We start from the raw sequence: 19,861 nt of genomic DNA, 5'->3' as shown, positions 1-19,861 counted from the left end.
ACCCAAGACTCCCAGGTATCTCAGCTTCCAGGCCTGGAGTCATTACAAGGATAGCTCAGTTACTTCTGCTCACCAAAATTGGGGCTTAGATCAGCCATAGGAGACTCCAGGCCTAAGGAGGTAGTGGGACACCATGTGGAATCATAACCTACCATGGATTTATTCCCTCCATCCTTGGAGCTTGTCCTCACCTCAGTCCCATTAGAGATAAGCCCAAAGACAAGCAAGCCTAGCCCAGACTGTTCACAAAAAAATTTATTTTCCTTTGAAATAAAATGTACAATCAAAAGAGCTCAGAGCCTGGGATAGTAGGGAGGTTGGGGAAGGGGTACCAGTTGGGGTCGGAATCTGCCTCTGGCCCTTCCACCCCACACTTTTGTCAAGGAGGATGAGTCTGTAAGCCAGAGATTTCAGAAGGGAAGAAAAATATATGCTGTGCCAGTGCTTTTTCTGGAGCAGTCAGCCTTCAGGTACAGATCACCACCTCCACAAGGTGATATCAGAAGCACGGACTGGCAGAGCCCTTGGAAATCATGCAGCCTGCCCACCCCCCATCATCAGAGATGAAGTCAGGACTAGACCATCTGGGCAGCCTTAGCAGGGTGTGCAGAGTAGATTATTAGAGATATGAGCCAAGTGAATGACCACAGGAAGACAATGGCTGTGGTTTTCAGGTGGCAGCCACTGCTCAGTGGTCCCTGACCTCAACGAGAGGTGGCTATGTTAAGGCCAAGAACCAGATGGTGGTTATGAACCTCAGGACTTTTTTAGCACCAGATGGAGCTCTCCTGCCAACTCAGCTTCTTGGGGCTTCTCAGGTAAGGGTGATGCTGCTTGAAGGTCCCTGTGCCTTCACATGGGGTGGGGAAAAGGAGATGTCGTAGAGCTGGGTAAAGCCATGTCCTGTGCCCTTCCTCCTTCTTCCCTCCCCCACTTCAGTAGGGCCCAGAGAGGACACAGGAGGTAGGGAAGGCCAGAGTGGTTATCTCGTTTCTAGTTTCTGGACAGTGGGCCTCCTCTGCAGGAGAGAAGGGTTTAGAACCGCTTTTCCTCAGGCAGGGAGGTAATGAGAAGCTCCTTGTTCCCGAAGTCCCACCAGGCTGTCATGTGGAATGCCATGTTGGTTAGGACAACAGTGTATTCCAGGATGGCAAAGATGGTGTACACTGTTTTGAGGACACAAGGAAGGGCATGGTGAGCCTCCTGTCCCCACCTTCCCCCTGACCTGGGGCCTCTTGATAAATCACCACCACTACATCACTACACAGGGAGCACAACACCATATTGCACACTATAGGAAACACAATTGTCCTGTGACCATCTATGGGTCCTAGCCTGGCCTCACCTCCAGCCTCACAATACATGTTGTGCCGAAAGTAGACAGCCAGCGCCGTGAAGAAGGAGAAGAAGTTGATGATGAAGAGCCGCTGTTTCCAGTTGTAGGACTTCTGATCCTATAGGATAGACTGTCTGATTACTCTGCAGCTTGTTGGATATGTGTCGGTGGCCTCCCCTGTTAACCCCAACTCCTAAGGACTGGTCTCCCCAACCTTGGTCATGGAAGGGGGCACAGACAGGGACAGCAGGAATAATGGGCATGTTGACATCCCTGCATTGGGGGTATAATGGGTCTAAGGAGCAGTGGTGTCCCTGCCCCTCCCACTTTGAGAAGATGGAATATGAAAGTTACTTGCAGTCAACCAACCAATCCAACACCTCCAGATACTGGGAAGAAAAGGGTGTATGTGGCGGGGCGGGGGGGGGGGGGTGCGGGGGGGGTGCAATTGTAATTATTACAGACCACAGACCCTGACACGTCTTCCTAACCCATGCCCCTCATTCTACCTCCATTTGGAGCCTCCATCTCCTCTCTTCTCCAGTCTCCCATACTACCCAATTCTGACCAGTTACCTTCCCCTTATCCTCAAGTCCCAGCCTCAGCCAAGATTCCAATTAGAACTCCAGTTCCCATCTCACCATTAACCACATGCAGAGGACAGGTCTCCTTGACTGTCCTCTCTGCGCCTGGAGCCCCAGGTCTACCCTAGGTGTAGACTGTACCTCCTGACTTACTGTGTGCTTCTTGGTCAGCCGCCAGATAATACAGGTGAGGAGCATGTGACTGAGAGATGCTGCGATGAACACAATGAAAGCGTTTTCGTGGATAGCTGGAGGGAGAGAGGAGGGTTGGGAGCGCTCATTGCAGGAAGCACCCGAACCCTACATCTGAAGATCGGAGTAAGGGAGGGGCAGGGGCATCCCCTCCCAGAACCCTTCCTTCCCCACTCTCCTTCCCTCCTCAGGTCACCCACTGAAGTCCTCGGAAGAGGAGACATAGGTGAGCACTAGCAGCGCGAGGTTCTCGATGATGTTGAGGCTGAAGTTGAGCCGGCAAAGCAGTTGGTAGCTAGGACACGGGGAGGTGCAGCTGAGGTAGTGGTTCCAGTAGGCGAAGGCCACCATGAAGCGGGGTGCCGAGTGCAGGCCGATGCAGAAGCGCCACACGTAGCGCTGGGGCACCTCCCCACCAATGGCAGAGCTCACCGAAGGCAGGTAATTGGGCACCTAGAGAGTTGTGACCCATGTGGGCACTGGCCCTTGCCACACCCACCCACCTGGAGATCCTTCTCTCTATCTAATCAACCTGGCCCTCAGAAGGCTGTGCTCCAGAAAGGCCTCCTTTAGGTACCCACAGAGCTCTCCTTGGAGACCTCCCTTTTCAGGTCCCAGCTCCCCAAAGTGCTTGGTTCTCTCTCCCTAGCCAGACTGGTATTTGTGCAGGGACATATGTGACCTCCATCTCCCTATACATGGAACCTACACATGACTGGGAAAGCTGTAGATAGGTTCTGAGACTCTCTAAGCCAGTAGTGAAAGGCCCTGAGAGGTTCCGTGAACCCAGGACCCCAGATTCAGTCCCACGACATGGATGGGTCAGAGACCATCTGAGCTTCCTTGGGACAATGCTGGATTCACTGCCCAACTGAACTGTTCCCCTGACTGTTTTCTAGGCAGGTGTGCCTAAGTGGTAGAGGTACTGTGAGATACTGGGGGAGCTGCCCAGAAGAAAACCCCCACCCTGATCATGTTTAAGAGTGTGATGCTCCTAACCTGTGGTAGTCACCCTGATCTGGTACATCTGTCTCTCCCAACCATCTTTCTCAAAAATGGGTTTCCTTCAGATAAAGAGCTTCACAGACAAGAAAAAGCTAAAGGAGTTCATCACCACCAAACCAGGATTACATGAAATGCTGAAGGGTGTTCTTTAAGAAGAGGAAGAAGAAGAAAAAGGTAAAGATAAAAATTATGAACAACAAAATGACATCAAATACATACCTACCAACAAGTGAATCTAAAAATCAAGTGCATAAAAAATCTGAAGAACAGAATGGACTGGTGAATATAATAGAATCAGGGACATAGAAAGGGAGTGGACTGACAATTCTCAGCGGGGAGGGGGTGTGAGGGGTGCAGGAAGAGACTGGACAAAAAGCTTACACCTATGGATGAAGACAGTGGCAGGGGGTACGGGCATGGGGTGGGGTGGGGAATCAGGTGGAGGGGAGCTAGGGGGAAAAAAAGAGGAACACCTGTAATAATCTGAACAATAAAGATTTATTTTTAAAAAAAATGGGTTTCCTCATTCCTTAGAGAATTAGAGCATAATTTTTTCAAGTTGAGGAAGGAGGAGGAGATAATACACAACTGCAAGGATTGCTGTGTTGCTTGTATGGGAGGGTGAGAGGGTGGGAGATGAGTAACAGTAGCTTCTATGGGAACAAGAAAGCCAGGAGGAGGCTCTCTTGGACTCGAGGGCCTGGAGCTGCTTCTGAAACTTTAATATGGATATAACTCACTGGGGACTGTGTGAGAGTGCAAAAGGTCTGGAATCTAAAAATCTGCATTTCTAAAAGATTCCAGGACTCTGGAACCTACCAGTCTGTTGCCCACACTTTTCATGGACTTTTTTTAGACTTTCAATAAGGGGCAGAGCAGTGCCAGAGCCCAGAGAGGGAATGACACTGCTGCGATTATGGTGAGACCAGTCTTCAGAAATGGAGTTTCGCAAGATCCCTTCCTTTTTCCCAATGGAGACATTGACTGGGTCTCCAAAGCAGCTAGTCAGGTAGGCATGATGGAGGCAGCTCACAGGGCAGGGATGGGTCTAGAGAAGCACCAGCCAGGGGCTTCATAGCCTTCATAGAAAAGGAGATGGATTCCCATCAGCACTGTCAGAGGAAACTAAGTGCAAAGCTCTCAGAGAGAGGGTGCTGCTCTCAAGGCCAGCGCTGGAGATACCATAGCTTGAGACCAGGCTCAGATATTCACTCTGGGTATTCAGTGAAGGGACAGCATGGAGGCTTTAGAGACATACAAACCTGGGTCTACAGCCCAGCTCTGCCTTTATTAGTGGGATAACCGTGAGCAAGCCACTTCACCTCTCTGAGATTCAATTTCCTCATTGACAAAATAGGGATACTACTACCTACCTTACAGGGTAATTGTGAATATTAAATATAATGTATGCAAAGCATCTGCAGTATCTAGTACAAGGAATGGCTTTCAGAAGACAAACTTCTCTGAAAAGCCTGAAAATAGGTGGTGAGCTACTATGTGACTATTAATCATGAGATGGCCTACATATGAGGGAGAGGTGGGAGTCGTTCACCAGACACTTCTGAGATCTCCAAGCCTCCTTACTTGACTTTTCTGCCTCTCTGAATAGGTCCTCTGAGTAGGGTGAGTGGGAGTGTTACCTTCACTTCCTAGAATATTCATTCTGAAAACTCCTGCCACAATCTCAGCTATTTAAGAGGAACAGGACCAGCCTCTAAAGCTTGGATGGAAGAGCCCAGTGCATTTAAGAGCTCACATCCCCGGCCAATGCTGGGAAACAGGTAAAGAGTAGAGATGGCAGAGCTGGGGAGACACCTGAGGAGGAAGAGAGAATTAGGGCCTGTGGCTGCCAGTCCTGTCCTTACAAACTCTACCCAGACTAGGAATGAGGGCAGAGTTCTAAGAGCAGGAATTGCCTCTCTCATCTCTCTCTCTCTCATACACATACACACACACACACACACACACACACACACACACACACACACAATCAAGTACAGATACTCATATACACCAAGCATACAAGTTTCCCATTCACCAACTATGCCAGCAACAAGCAACATCAGGAGCTACCAGAAACCAGGTACACAGTTCACCTCAAACCTCACCATGAGCCCAGAGCTAAGAGTACTGAGAGATGGGAACATAACCCCTCCCCGCAAGAATAGAAACCCTTTGGTCTGGAGGAAATAGCTTAATGGATCTGTGGCAGGGCAGCAGGGCAGAAATGCACATGATATAAAGGGAGGGGGCCCAAAATATTCCCTGTCTTAGCATCTCAGTATTTATCATTAGAGATTCATATTTTTGGCCTCAGATAAAAGTTCCCTGAAATTATGGATCACTTTCCTATTTACCTTACTGCACCCTGCCGCTTTCCAACTGGTCAAAAACTCCCACTCCTGCCCTGACCGGTTTGGCTCAGTGGATGGAGCGTCGGCCTGCGGACTGAAGGGTCCCAGGTTCAATTCCGGTCAAGGGCATGTACCTTGGTTGCGGGCACATCCCCGGTAGGGAGTGTGCAGGAGGAAGCTGATCGATGTTTCTCTCTCATCGATGTTTCTGACTCTCTATCCCTCCCCCTTCCTCTCTGTAAAAAATCAATAAAATATATTAAAAAAAAAAAACTCCCACTCCTGTCATTTCCACTTTCTGTTCTCTAGACTCCATCCCTCCTGTTTATCCTTACAGTCCCCATCTTAGCTCTCATCTCCCAGTAGCATGAGCTATTGTACTAGCCTCCTCACTGGCCTCTCTACTCTTGTCCTCTGCCATCCTCTTAGGGGCAGATTGGTCTTCTAAACCACAAAAATGTCATGTCCCTTTCCTGTTTTTTGTTTGTTTGTTTTTTCTTTCTTTTTCCCATTCCCCTTTCCTGTTTAAAATCTTTCCAAAGCTTCCCATTGCCTTCTGGATAAAACCAAGTTATCAGTCCCATCCCTCCACCCCCAAAGTTGTCAGCCTGGCATTCACAAAGATTCTTCTTCACCCCACAGCAACAATGCCCACTCAAGGAAGGAAGTCTTCCCCAATGTCCAAGGTAGGTTATGTGCTTACTCTGGGCCCTGCTATCCCTGTCTTCCCTTTTATCACAAAAGGAGTCATATCTCACCGTGTAGTGACTGTCTGGGTCTAGGACTATCTCCTGTATGAATGAAATGCTAAGGGCAAGTCCATGTTCAATTCAATGCCCCTGACACAGAACCTCTACTCCTAGGTCCTCAACAAAGGCCTGGTGGACTGCTCCTGGAGGCAGGAAGTCCATCTAGGTTTCTAGTTGGCAGAACTCTGAGTGGACACAGGGAGGCCAGAGACAGAATCCAAGCTAGAATACCCCATAGCAAGGCTTGGGGTCCTCTTAGGTCAGGCCCCCAGTCTGAGCTATAGCTGTTACTTCTAGCTCCTGGCCTCATCTTACTTCTTCAGTTCTGGATTCCCTTTCAGAATGGTCTTTCTTCACTCTCCTTCTCCCTCTCATGATCTCTCTTACCTATTCCCACCCCCTTCCCTTCACCCTTTCCCCTTTGCTCCCTTGCACTCCCTATAATCCTCTTCTACTCTTGGAGGACTGTGACTCTACTTTCTGAGTCTCTCCCTCAAACCCCCCTAACTCTGACTTGCCCCCACCATCCTTTTATCTCTTTCCCCTCTCTCTAACCCTCCACCTTCTCACCTACTTTCTGATTTTGCCCTTATCTCCATCTCCCAACCTGGCCCTGACCCAGTGCTGGGGAGCATGGCACTCACCCCACAGTCAGTGGCCACCGTATACTCAAAGTGGAACATCAGGGACCAGATGATGCAGAAGAAGAAACCGAACACAGGGAAAGTGATGAGCCACCCGAGCATGGCTGTGAAGCGAAGCCGGAAGATGGTCCCATCAGGGTCCAAGGGCTGGGAGGCCGCAGAGAACATCTTGTAGGAACTGGTGCCTAGGCAGGGCAAGGGATACAACATAGGGCCTGGTGGGATACCTAGGTCTGGGAAAGTAAGGCCTTTTCCAAAGCTGCTTGGGGTATAGAAAAGAGCCAAAAGAGTAGAAGAACATAAGGAAAAAAGAAAAATAGTTTAGAAGAGAAGGAGGTGCAGCGGTAGATGAGGTAAGAGCAGCAGAGACAGACAGTGTCAGGTCTTAGGAATCCCCTTGGCACACTGATCCTATACAGCCACTCTTGAAGGGTCTGGAAAATAGAGGCTCCTAGTGGCCTGGACAGGAAAGCTCTGATGGCCCACCTCATCCTCACTACCTTCATTCCCACTCAGAAGGGTCAGAGGTGGAAGGGCTATTATTTCCATTCCACAGAATGGGAGACTGAGGCCCAGCACTATGCCAGGATCAATCATTAGGTCTAAGGCCTCTTGCCACCTGACAGCTTAAGGCTCCAATCAAGGCTTTCTACAGGTCAAGGATCCTAGACAAAGAACCCTATCTCACACCGGCCCAAGCCCTCCCACTGACCCTGTCTGACCACATTCCAGCTCTTTACCCATGTTCAACTAGGAACAGTGGGTGTGCCCCAGACCTACTTCAATGGGACCACAGGCTACCAGCCATCCCACCTCCAGGCTCAGAATGATCCAAGCCTCAGGCCAGCAGTATACCCTGATCCCAAGATACCAGGGTCCTTCTGAGGCCCAGACTTCTATTTCCTTTCTCTCTAAGAAGACCATGTCACCCACTTCAAGGTTTACAGGAATCTGAGGATCATGGAAACCTTGTTGGACCACACCCAGGACAGACAGACCTAGACCCAGGAAACTGGGCTGCTTCTGCTCCCTTCTCCCTCTGGGCAAAGAACTCCCTTTCCACCCGCTACTGCCCCAACCACCATGACCTCTCAAGATAGGCTCCCTTCAGGGCAGGGGGCGGGGTTGGGGAGGGGGGTGGACAAAGATGATTTTGTATTAAAATGCCTAAGACCAAATCTCCCCTTGGGACTCATAGCTCCCTCCATTAGGGGACCCCAGTCCATTAGTCTAGCTCACCATCAGGATTTGGGACAGGGGAAGGGCTGGGGGAGGGAGGGGTGCACTGAGCAACACTCACACTGGGTGCTGAAGGGTCCGGAGCTTGGGTTGAGGGCTTTAGCCAGACTGAGACTGTTTTAAGACTAAAGGGTCCCACCCCCAGCTCCTCAGGGCCGGCCTTCCCACCCACAGAGTGCCCAGATCTCCACGCCTGCTCAGGCAGACAGCCTTCCTAGGACCAATAAGGCCACGTCATAAATTTTGGAACACTCTGAAAAGGTAAGAAGTGATAGCGGCTAAGGTCAGCCCACAACAGCTTCCTTGCCAGGGATGGGGGTGGGGAGTTTGTCTAGAGATACAGGTAGGTTTCTGGGAAGGGAAAAGTAGAAAACAGAATAGGATTTCACCATTTTTTGTTGGAATAGGAATGAGTATGTTGTTGGGCCCCATTGGAGAGCTAATCTTAGGACAATAGATTCATGATCCAGAAGAAATCTAGACAGGCCTGAATATGAACTATCAGTGTCCAGCCTGGACAGATGCAGAAACAGCTATTGGCAGCTCAGGCTGCATTAAGAGAGGCCTAACAGCCTGTAATAGGAAATGAACAGTCCTGTTTTATTTTGTTTTTGTTTTTAAATATGGAACGCTTCACAAATTTGCGTGTCATCCTTGCGCAGGGGCCATGCTAATCTTCTCTGTATCATTCCAATTTTAGTATATGTGCTGCCGAAGCAAGCACAGAACAGTCCTGTTTTTGCCTGTACTGCCCAGTCCATATGAAGTCCTATGCCCAGATTAGGGCTTAGCATGGAGAGAACAGTGACCAATAATGCCTGAAGGAACTAGAGTTATGCTACCTAAGAGTAGGCTCACTGACTCCCATCTCTGCAGGGCTGACTGGAAACCAGGAGGAAAGAGTAGCTCTAAGTAGCTCCCAAAGCAGAGATTCACTAAGAAGAGAGTGTATGCTCACTATAAGAGTGAGCTTGCTAATTGTTAGCTACTAAGCCTCGTTAGAATAGCCTGCCTGGGGAGGAAGAAAACTCGGCATCACTGGGGATGTGCAAGCAGAAGTAAAGTCATCTAATTATAGATATGTTAAACTAAGGTTACTTCTTTCATTCCTAGGGTTGGCCATTCCTTGGAAATTCAGGGTGAAAAATTCAGAGCCTATACAGAAATCCCCAGGGAGATCCAACATGGTAATCCCAGGGAGTAGGAATATAATACCCCCAGGGTTGCTAGGCCTAGTTCTGCCCAGAGGGACCAGAACTACCCCTCCTACAGCTACCTATAACTTATCTACATAACCAGTATGCCAAGAATGGGTCATAGATATGCCAGATATGCCAAGGTTATTGTTCCCATTAGCCCTTGGAACCAGCCATGAAGGGCAGAGCAAACAGCCTACATTTAACTCCATATGCTGTACAAATATTATGATTTTCTGTATGGACTATGACTGCATTATACCCTGCCTTCCTTTTCCCAGAGCACTGGTCTGGGGGTCTTATTCACTTACTCAACAAATACTGATTCAGTTGTAGTGCTCACCTTCAAGGAGCGTGCATTCTGGTGGGGAAGATACACAAATATAAGTTGATACAACTGTGTGAGGGAGTGGTTAAATTTGCCCCAAGGAAGCTCAAGAAGGCTTTTTGGAGGAGGATACACCTCAGCAGGATGTTGCAGAATGAAGAGGAGTTGGCCAGGGGAATAGAAACATTTGTTGTATTATCTAAGGTGAGAAGTAGTCTTGGATCTTTTCTAAGGTGATAACTAGGTCTTGGAACTAGGTCCCCCTTAGATCACCCGGTCACCCTCTTTCTTCTAGTTCTGTTTTTTCTGATAGCTCCCAGCCTGGTTTTTATCAGACCGGCTACCCATTGCTCAAGGCCCATGATTATCCATTGACAAATCAAGAGGGAAAACTTCAAGTCCTATGAACAAAAGAAGTGCCCCACCTCTATCCCCAGCCAGACTCCACTGCTAGTCACAGCCCTTTTTCTGGAGCAAATGCTCTTTATAGGACTGGGAGTCTTCAGAGCTCTTGCTGAGGCTAATGCAAAAGTCCATGTCCAGGCCCTACCTCTTTTCTACTTAGAGCACATAGGTAAATTCCTCCCCTGTTCTGTCTTCCACCCTGACAATTTCCTTCTCCTCCTCTTCCTTCTGCTCCTCACCCTTAACATTTCATAAATCATCTTCTTATTCTTCCTCTACCCAGAGCTCTATACTAGTAGACATGGGGAAACTGAGGCTCAGTATTGTTGTCTCAGGTAATATACAGAGTCAGTGGATAAACTAGGAGTATGACAAAAGTAAACACAGGTCTCACCCCCTTTACTCCAATATCCTATAGAGAAAGAATTATCACATCTTTCTTCCTGGCCCAGCACCCCATATTGCTGTCCAGAGGGTACATGGCCATCTATGAAACCTCAGAGGGCCTGGAACCTACCTCGGAACACAGACTCATAATCAGATCCCCATCCAGACAGGCACAAATACAGTCTCTCTCACACACATACCCAACTCAAAGCCATTATAGTCACATCCCTTAGTTACACACACATATACATAATTACATACCCATAGAAACAGGCACAAGCCCACAGTGCCACACTAAGAAGCTCCAAATGCCCTCTAGCTTAGTCCTGTTCTCTCTCCATCCCCCAGAAACTCTGGGTCTCCTGAATCTGCCCCTCTATGAAGGATTGGGTTCTGCTGCGGCTGCCCAACTTCAGACCCCAGCCCCCAGCAACCTCCATGGAAGGTAGAGGGAGACTAATCCTTGTGACCTCAATTTGCAGGCATCCCCCCAGCAGCCCAGTATGTTTGATGGATCCCACTGCTAATCCTGTTACAAAAGAACCAGGATCCAAAATAAATCCAATATGAGGTATCAGTGCCCCCAATCCCTACCCCACAGTGTGTAGCCGTAGTCTCCTTGAAGTGGAAGAGCAGGGACCAGAGGATGCAGAAGAGGAAGGCGACAAGTGGACAGCAGACTGTGACCAGGGCCACCATGGTGAGGCGGAGCCGGACCAGGGTCCCATCCCGGTCCAGTGACAGTGGAACCTGGTACATCTTGTCAGACCTGGGGATGGAGTGGTGTGCTGTCAGGGCCCAAGGCAGCAAGGTGAAGTCAGCTCTTGTGCTCAGTCCTCACAGAAGGAAGCCAGCTAGCCCCTAAACTTGGACAGCTCCTGTCCTGGATGAGGAAGACTGACTTGGAAACCCAGGAGAATGTTTACCCTCAATTTCAGAGGACAGTGAACCAGACCTGTGCTAAAATGAAACTTGAATAGATTGGGATCTTCTCTTCCCTATGCCTAAGCCTATAGGAACTGGTTTAACCAGTCTCTTATTTCAGGAACCAATTCTAAAGCCTTCTAGCAGGCAGAAAGGTCCATCTCTCTCCCCCAAGTCCTTGAGCTTTCATGCTTCAGGGCCTCCCATCAGCTCTCACTGCTTTACCCACTGGCCCAGGGTCCCACTTGTACCCTTAGTCCCTTCCCAAGCTCTGTGTGCCTGCACCACAATCCACAGCAGCAAGCACTCCATGGAAACCAACAGAACCTCGGACTCCCTACTTGTCCCCGCCTGCTGCCTCACATGCTCTGAGAGCGAAAGGTTTTGCAGAGTCAGGCCTGGTGCTGACATGGGCTTGCTGTTTACTGAAGAAAGCTGCCTAGTCAGCTTCTGGGGGCTTGCCAGTGCCCAGGGGCCTGTCCACCCCCTCTGGATAGTAGGTAAGGGCTCCTGAGGATTGTGACGCCCCACTCAGATGAGGTTATCTAAGGTCAGGAACTATAATAGCCGAATATACAGCAGCAATCCTAGTCCAGAACCCCCTGTGTAGAGAAGGAGAAGCTGAGACCAAGAGAAGGAGCATGAACCTGCTCAGGGTCACAGAGTCACAAACTGCAACTCTGGTCTTCATTGACCCCCTACCTCTTAGGCCAGAGATCTTGGCAGAAAGGTCAAATTAGAAGGGGAGGGAGAAAGAGTGCCTGCCTATAAAAGGAAGAAAGGTAAAAACCAAATCCTATATGGATGAAGTCAGTCATCCCTGTTCCCATTGTAAAGACAGAGAAACCAAGAGACAGTGAGAAGGCCCTTCCTCAAAGCAATATGCTGACCCAGAGGGAAAGCCATCCTCACCACTTTCCAACTCTTCTGGGCTCCACCCACAGGACTCTCCCTTCTAGTCCCACCCTCCGGAAGAACCTGACTGCCACAGACTGGCCTCCTGGCCTTCCGGAACCAGCCAGGAAAATATACCTCCACATTTTCATCTATCTTCTCCGCCCATCTCTCTGCTAGGCCCTGTCAGGCAGCCTATCCCAATTGCTCAAACTCCTTTCTTCCTTTAGGGGCCAGGGGTCTCTCAGGGGAGTAGGAAGTGGCTCTGGTGAGCCTCCCCAATCAAACACATTCCTTGGATCATCCAAATAGACTGAGTCCCTCTAGGCCCTGGAAAGGGAACACCTTCCCCACCCAGACCAAATCCAGATTCTGTGCTTGTAGCAGTAGTCCCTCCTAAAATCCCTTCCTGAAGCCAGCTGCTACAGATCCCTCCAGAACCACAGGGTCCCCAAACTGAACACCAGATCCTCAAGGAATGAAAAGTTATGAAAGTTACTGCTCAAAGCAGGGGGTGATAAGGAAGTTGTAAGAACAGGCTGTTCCACTTCTTCAAGATATGCATGGCCTCCTTTTTAGCTGTGTGACCTTGGGCAGGTCACCTAGCTATTCTGGGCCTATTTCCACAGTTGTTCAACATGGGGATCATGTTGTTTTAGATAAGACCATTCCAACTTGGACATTCAACTCCTCCAGAACAGTGAGCTCACTACCTGAAGGTCAGCTGTTCAGCCCCAGTTAGCTCTAACTTCCTTGTAGGTATTACTTAGTTGAAAACAGCTTTCTTAGGAGTACCCCTACCTCATCTCAAGGGTCTCTAAAGATCTTCTCAGCTTCCAGTCCTAATCCACAGTTACTAGATGCCTTCTGAATCTAGGTACTACATATAATTTCTTTTACTCCTCACTATAATTCTATGAAGTGGGCACTATGGCCGGTATTTATTTCCATTTTACAGAATAGGAAAGGCTCAGGGAGGCTAAAAACATTTGCTCAAGAGCACATGCTAATAACTGTCAGCTGAGATTTGAAACTAATATACTGGATTCCAAGTCCTCGCCCCCTCCAACACCTGCTTTCTTTGTGTGTGTGGTTTTTTTTGTTGTTAATCCTCACCTGAGGTTATTTTTTCCATTGATTCTTAGAAAGAAAAAAAACATCAATATGAGAGATTGCCTCCTGCATGGGGGCCGGGGATAGAACCTGCAATTGAGGTAGTGCCCTTGACCTTGACCAGCCCACGGGAATCTAACCCAGACCTTTCAGTCCGCGGGCCCATGCTCTAACCACTGAGCCACCGGCTGGGTGGCAACACAAGCATTTCCAGGCACCTATGGAGGAATGCGGAGCAGGAGTCCATGTGATGTTTAGAAGGGAGAGCTCAGCCTCTGCACACCCAGCCCCAGATAGGGGAAAGGGGTCAGCTCAGCAAGGCAGGACAGCAGTAGTTCCTGGGTAGGGACCAGGACTCCGAGTTAGGGACGGGGCCCTGCGGAGCCTGAACCACGTGGCCCAGCTCCCCCAACTGGGGCTGCCCAGCGATCCAGCACACCCATCCCCATACTCACCAAGGCTGCGGCTGCGAGGAGACCGCACTAGCGCAGGCCAGGAGCGGAGGGGTCTGGGGACCCGGAGGGTAGCCCAGGCCCGGCCGGGAGGCAGGGGGTGTGGGGGGGAGGAACGACGGGGAGGGGGAAGCGGCGGGGAGGGAGTGGGACGGTGGGGGCGGGGCCGGCGCGCTTGGGGCGGAACTTGGGAAGGAAACTGCGCCCAGATCCTCTGCTGGCTCCTCCCCGCTTCTGCAGACCCAGGCCCTGGGCTCTTCTCCTTAATCTGGTGTCCCCTCAAGCTATGCCTCCCTAGCCCTCATCTGTTCCACTAATTCCGGATGCGTGGGGACAGCCGGAAGAGCCCTGTACAACGGGTTTGACCCGTAGGATAAGCCGCCTAGTTACCTTACCTCTCCACTGCGTTCCATCACCTGTTGAAAGAACAGAAGATTAATTCAGCAAAGCCCCGAATTCTCTCATTTCTTGACCCCAGTCTCTCCTTCTCCCCATTCTAGCCGAATTATCCAGCCTCACCCCTCTAAAACATTAAATCAGTTTTGTCCCAACCTTGGTCCCAAACTTTGTTACCCAGAGCCGATTTGGGGAATTTCAGCAAAGAGGGCACCTGACAGGTAATTAAATCCAGTGAGGCCCACCCCAGAAACTCTGGGCCAGAGCTATTCCCGCCTTTGATCAGGAGAGGGCGCCCTGCCCTGTCAGACAGAGCCGAGAGGATCTCCAGCCCCAGCCCTGGTTTCTCCCCACGATGAAAGAAAGGGTTGATCACCAGAAACCGGCCCCCAGGGTTCCCTCCCCACGCTGACTGACCCATAAAGAAACTTGAGCCCTAACCGGTTTGGCTCAGTGGATAGAGCGTTGGCCTGCGGGCTGAAGGGTCCCAGGTTCGATTCTGGTCAAGGGCATGTACCTTGGTTGCGGGCACATCCCCAGTAGGGGGTGTGCAGGAGGCAGCTGATCCATGTTTCTAACTCTCTATCCCTCTCCCTTCCTCTCTGTAAAAATCAATAAAATATATACTTTTAAAAAAGCTTGAATTAAAAAAAAAAGAGAGAGAAACTTGAGGGAGACTCTTGGCTCCCTTTGCAAAGATCATCCTACCCCAATAGGGAAAGAGATGAAGGGACCAGTAATCCTTCCTGCAAGTGCAATGCCTGTTTTGTCAGAGCACCGACAGGGCTTGGAGGGCCTCTAAGCTGGACACCACCATCACATTTCCCCCCACTTATTAATTTTTTTAAATTTCTTTATTGATTATGGTATTACATATGTGTTCTTATTCCCCCCATAGTTTTTAAAAATTGATTCTAGAGAGAGCGATACATCAAGTTTTGTTGTTCCACTTATTTATACATTCATTGATTGCTTCTTTTTGTATGTGCCCTGACTGGTTTTAACCCACAACCTTGATGTATCTGGATGACACCCTAACCAACTAAGCAATCGGCCAGGGCCACATTTCCCCCCATTTAATCCCCACAGTAATAATTAGCACATTTTGAGTCCCCTGTGTCCCAGGCACTTTTCTGCTTTTTATGTTATCATATTTAATCCTCATTAAAAACTCTATGAGAAAGATACTATTAATATACCCATTTTATCAATGGAAAACAGAAGGTAAAGTTACCTACTCACACAGCTAGTAAATGGCAGAACCAGGATTTTAGACTGGCACATGAGATCCTTTAGTCATATCCTACAAGGTAGCAAGATCACTTTGCATCAGTTCTCGGCCTTTTGGCTAAGATCAAGTATAGTATCTGTTCTTATCAATTTACTATCTGATATGTCCTCTACTCAAGGACAACATATTACATGGATTTTTGGAGCAGGGAGATGGAATAGGAGCTTGCTCCATCACTTTGCCCATTGGCCCAGTATTGCAGAAAAAAAAAAAAAAAAAAGCCCTAACCAGTTTGGCTCAGTGGATAGAGCATCGGCCTGCCAACCGAAGGGTCCCAGGTTCAATTACGGTCAAGGGCATGTACCTTGGTTGCGGGCACATCCCCAGTAGGGGGTGTGCAGGAGGCAGCTGATGGATGTTTCTAACTCTATCTCTCTCCCTTCCTCTCTGTAAAAAATCAATAAAATATATTTTTAAAAAATCACCACTTTGCAAATGGGGAAACAGAGACCCCAATTTTTATTAACTTGCCAGAGCTTATTTCATGCATTCACTTTTGTTCATTCACTCAGTGTAGGCCTGCTCTGTGGCAAGCCCTGGGTTGGCCAATGGTGGGGAACCCAGAGATATCTCTGTCCCACTCCTGGAGGAAAGGTGTCTTATTCTCAAAACTACTTTTTTTGACTTTGAATTCTTCTCACCTTCTCCTTTAAGGTCCCAGGGCAAGTGAACAATTAATAAAACTTTACTAAAAGACCACTTCCATTTAGTTTCAAAAACTGGATTTAGGTTTTCTACCTTTGGGCTTCAGGTCATCCTCTTTGTTTAGCTCCAACCTACAGATGCCTGCTTCTGGCCCTTGTTCCCTGTCTTGAGCTCTTTCCTGGTCCCACATCTTTATTCTCCCTGTTCATCTGGCTTGGAATGCTTCTTTTCCTCCATCTCAGCAAACTCTACTCTTCCTGTAAAGGTAGTGATTAGCATGACACTTTGGTAATTTAGAAATTCATGTGGTAATTTCTAGGAGACCGATATAATAATAGAAAAAGAGAATTTTATTTTTAAATTGGCACAGGAGGAAAAACAAAATAATCTGGAAGAATGCAGGAAAGGAGATTTAAATGGCCAACAAACACATAAAAAGATAGTCATCATCATTAGTTATTAGGGAAATGTATATGAAAAGGACAATTGAGATGATACTTCACACCCCCAAGGATGGCTGTAATTTTTTTAAAGGAAAATAACAAGTGTTGGAAGTGATGTGGATAAATTGGAACCCTCATATAATGCTGGTGGGAATGTAAAATGGTATAGTCACTTTGTAAAACAGTTTGACAGTTCCTCAAAATGTTAAACATAGTTACCATATGACTCTACAATCTACTCCCAGGTATAAAAGTATAAATACAAAAGAATTGAAAACATGTCCATAAATGACTTGTACATGAATGTTCATAACAGTATCATTCTTAGTAGCTACAAAATGGAAACAACTCAAATGTCATTCAACTCATGAATGTATAAACAAAATATATCTATAAAATGGAATATTATTTGGCCCTGAAAAGAAATGAAGTACTAATCCATGCTACAACACAAATTAACCTTAAAAACATTATGCTGCCGAAACCGGTTTGGCTCAGTGGATAGAGCATCAGCCTGCGGACTGAAGGGTCCCGGGTTCAATTCCGGTCAAGGGCATGTACCTTGGTTGTGGGCACATCTCCAGTGGGAGGTGTGCAGGAGGCAGCTGATCGATGTTTCTCTCTCATCGATGTTTCTAACTCTCTATCCCTCTCCCTTCCTCTCTGTAAAAAATCAATAAAATATATTTAAAAAAAAAACAAAAAAAAAACATTATGCTAAGTAAAAGAAGTCAGACACAAAGGCCATATTATATGGCTCCATTTATATGAAATATCCAGAACAGGCAAATTCATTGAAACAAAGTAGATTAGTAGTTGCCAGGGGCTGGGGGAGGGAGAGATAGAGAATGACTATTGCTCAGTGGATAGAGCATTGGCCTGTGGACCAAAGGGTCCAAGGTTGGATTCCGGTTAAGGACATGTACCTTGGTTCAGGCTCCTCCCTGGCCCAGGCCCTGGTTGGGGAGCATGCAAAAGGCAACCAATCGATTAGTTTTTCTCACATCGATATTTCTCTCTTTCTTTCTTTTCTTTTTTTTTTTTTAGAATTTTTATTTTATTTATTTTTTAATTGTTTGAAATATTACAAATAGTAGTACATATGTCTCCTTTTTTTTCTCTCTGTCTTTCCCTCTCTCTTTCACTCTCTCTAAAAATCAATGGAAAAATATCCTCTGGTGAGAATTAAAAAGAAGAGAGAGAGAATGACTGCTAATTGATCTGATTTTTAGAGAGAGAGGAAGGGGGAGAGAAATATTGATTTGTTGTTCCACGTATTTATGCATTCATTGGTTGATTCTTGTATGTGCCCTGACCAGGGACAGAACCTGAAACTTTGGCATATTGGGATAATGCTCTAACCAACTGAACTACCTGGACAGAGTATGGGTTTCTATTTGGGGTTATGAAAATGTTCTGAAATTAGATAGTGGTGATGGTTGCACAACCATATGAATATACCAAAAACCTCTGGATTGTAGTACACTTTAAATGGGTAAATTTGAATCATATGTGAATTATATAATTTCTCATGTGAATTATATCTCAATTTTTAAACAGATCTGGCAAAGAGCTGGGCCTCAATAAATGGCAGTTATTACTACAAAAAAATAAATAAAAATCTAGTAAAGGAGAGACAGAAACAGAACAGGAAGGATAAGGATAAAATATTAGATAAAATTACTGAATATACCAATAAATTAACTGCAAAGAACTAAATGCTCTAGTTAAAAACCTAATTATATGCTATTTATGAGCATCACCCTTCACTATCAAGAGGAAGGAAATAAACATTTACTTAGTGCTTCTAAGAGCCAAACATGTGCCCAGTCCAGTCCTTTGCAAATTCCATTGTATTACTTTTGGGCACAGCCCATTTCAAATCAATTTGGCATTGATGCCCCAGTAAGAGATGGTGGTGGAGTGGTAATCCTAATAGGCTTTCTGAGCAATCCCTGCTATTTTGTTTGGGGCTCTCAGTCATGAGATCTAGTTTCTAGAACATGTACAACCCTCACTTTGTAATGTCAGGCTTCTGCTCCAAGCTAGGAACACCAATGTTAAAGAAAAAAAGCAAAAAAAAAAAAAAAAAAAAAAAAGCTATAGGCCCAAAATGGCATCACTCAACCTAAAGCCCATACCAAACCTAGATTTAATACCTGATCTACTTGCACTTTCAACCTCTCCCAGAAACATAATCTTAACCAGTATAAAACTTTCTGGCCAAGCACCAGTAAGGGTAATCTGTCACATAGGCCCTCTTTGTCCTCCATAGAAAGAAGCAGTTACATAATAAAAAAACCTTCCTCTTCTCCTCCCCCAAAGAAAAGATGTCTTTTGCTAAAAGCTTTTCAGATTTACGCAGCTGAATTTTGTTTTTAACACCAAGATGAAGAAAATGCAGCTCTGCCCTCCAAAAGCCCAGGCACATAGACAGCGATGTAACAGGATACATTGTGACAGAGGCCTGCCCAAACATTAACCCAACTTTCTGACAGAGATCAGCAAATGTATCCCAGAGAAGGCGGGAACATTTGAACCAGGGCTTTAGGAATAACTGGGTGTTCCTAAAGCACAAGCGGAAAAGAAGTCCTATTCTGAGCCAGTCCCTCGGGCATCTCTGAGCTCCTGTCTATTCTAGGGATTCAGAGAGGGAAAGAAAGGTTGTGCTGGGGCTGACATGGGTCAGGAGACAAGGAGGCCAGGTTTTGAGGCCTCGCAGCAGCTGCAGGCAAGCTACACGGACAGTCAGACCTCCCGGGAGGGTCCTCTAGCTCTGCACGTGGTTTGGCCAGGAAGCGAAGGGAGGTACCATGGGGAAGCCTTCCCTTCACCGCCCATGAACTGGGGCAAGGTGAGGGTAAAATAGTTACCATGCCATCCAGTAGCCTTCACTCTGATTGGCCCGAGCTTCAGCAGCCGGGTCTCTCCGCTCTAAGGAAGGGGGCGGAACCTCTGTATTACGTCACCATTCTTCTCCCACACCCCGTCCAGTGTAGCCACTCACCAGCCCACTTCGAGGGGCCCTGTGTGACATCACGACTCCCTTCCAGCCAACCGCGGCGGTGAGAGGCGGGACTCCAAGTCCCTCCCACCATCCCTTCCCTTTCCTCCCCCTAATTCCCTAAGTCCCTCCTCTTCCTCCTCGCCCCGTCTACCAAAGACCGCCCTCACGTTCAGTTTCAAAAGCCTCGTTGCCCAATGAGTAGTAGGGTGGGCCTAGAGTGGCGTCGTCGGCTGCCAATGCGCCGGCAGCGAGGGCGGAGCGCCCGGAGCGAACCTCT

The 19,861-nt window shown here is 47.7% G+C and overlaps 1 protein-coding gene across 20 annotated transcripts; it reads right to left on the bottom strand.

Moving 5' to 3' along the window:
- Positions 1–240: 240 nt before the first annotated feature.
- Positions 241–19,690, bottom strand: PGAP2 (post-GPI attachment to proteins 2). Of its 20 annotated transcripts, XM_080687209.1 has the most exons (10): positions 19,451–19,513; positions 16,228–16,391; positions 15,437–15,501; positions 14,198–14,218; positions 11,014–11,188; positions 6,865–7,049; positions 2,313–2,565; positions 2,074–2,168; positions 1,346–1,454; positions 241–1,166 (listed from the first exon to the last, which is right to left on the bottom strand). In XM_080687209.1, exons 6-10 carry the CDS (start codon positions 7,030–7,032, stop codon positions 1,036–1,038), a joined length of 756 nt encoding a protein of 251 aa, XP_080543335.1. In that variant the 5' UTR covers positions 7,033–7,049; positions 11,014–11,188; positions 14,198–14,218; positions 15,437–15,501; positions 16,228–16,391; positions 19,451–19,513; the 3' UTR covers positions 241–1,035. The 20 variants fall into 20 exon arrangements, with proteins under 20 accessions (XP_080543335.1, XP_080543337.1, XP_080543325.1 ...); XM_080687211.1 differs by lacking the exon at positions 15,437–15,501; XM_080687199.1 differs by lacking the exons at positions 15,437–15,501; positions 16,228–16,391 and adding an exon at positions 13,354–13,377 and having other exon boundaries at positions 241–850.
- Between the last annotated feature and the right edge of the window lie 171 nt (positions 19,691–19,861).

Source organism: Plecotus auritus (genome assembly GCF_963455305.1).
Source record: "Plecotus auritus genome assembly, chromosome: 9".
In the NCBI taxonomy this organism is placed as follows: Eukaryota; Metazoa; Chordata; class Mammalia; order Chiroptera; family Vespertilionidae; genus Plecotus; species Plecotus auritus.
Note: the sequence above shows the minus strand (reverse complement) of the source record. Positions and strands in the feature narration are given on the sequence as shown.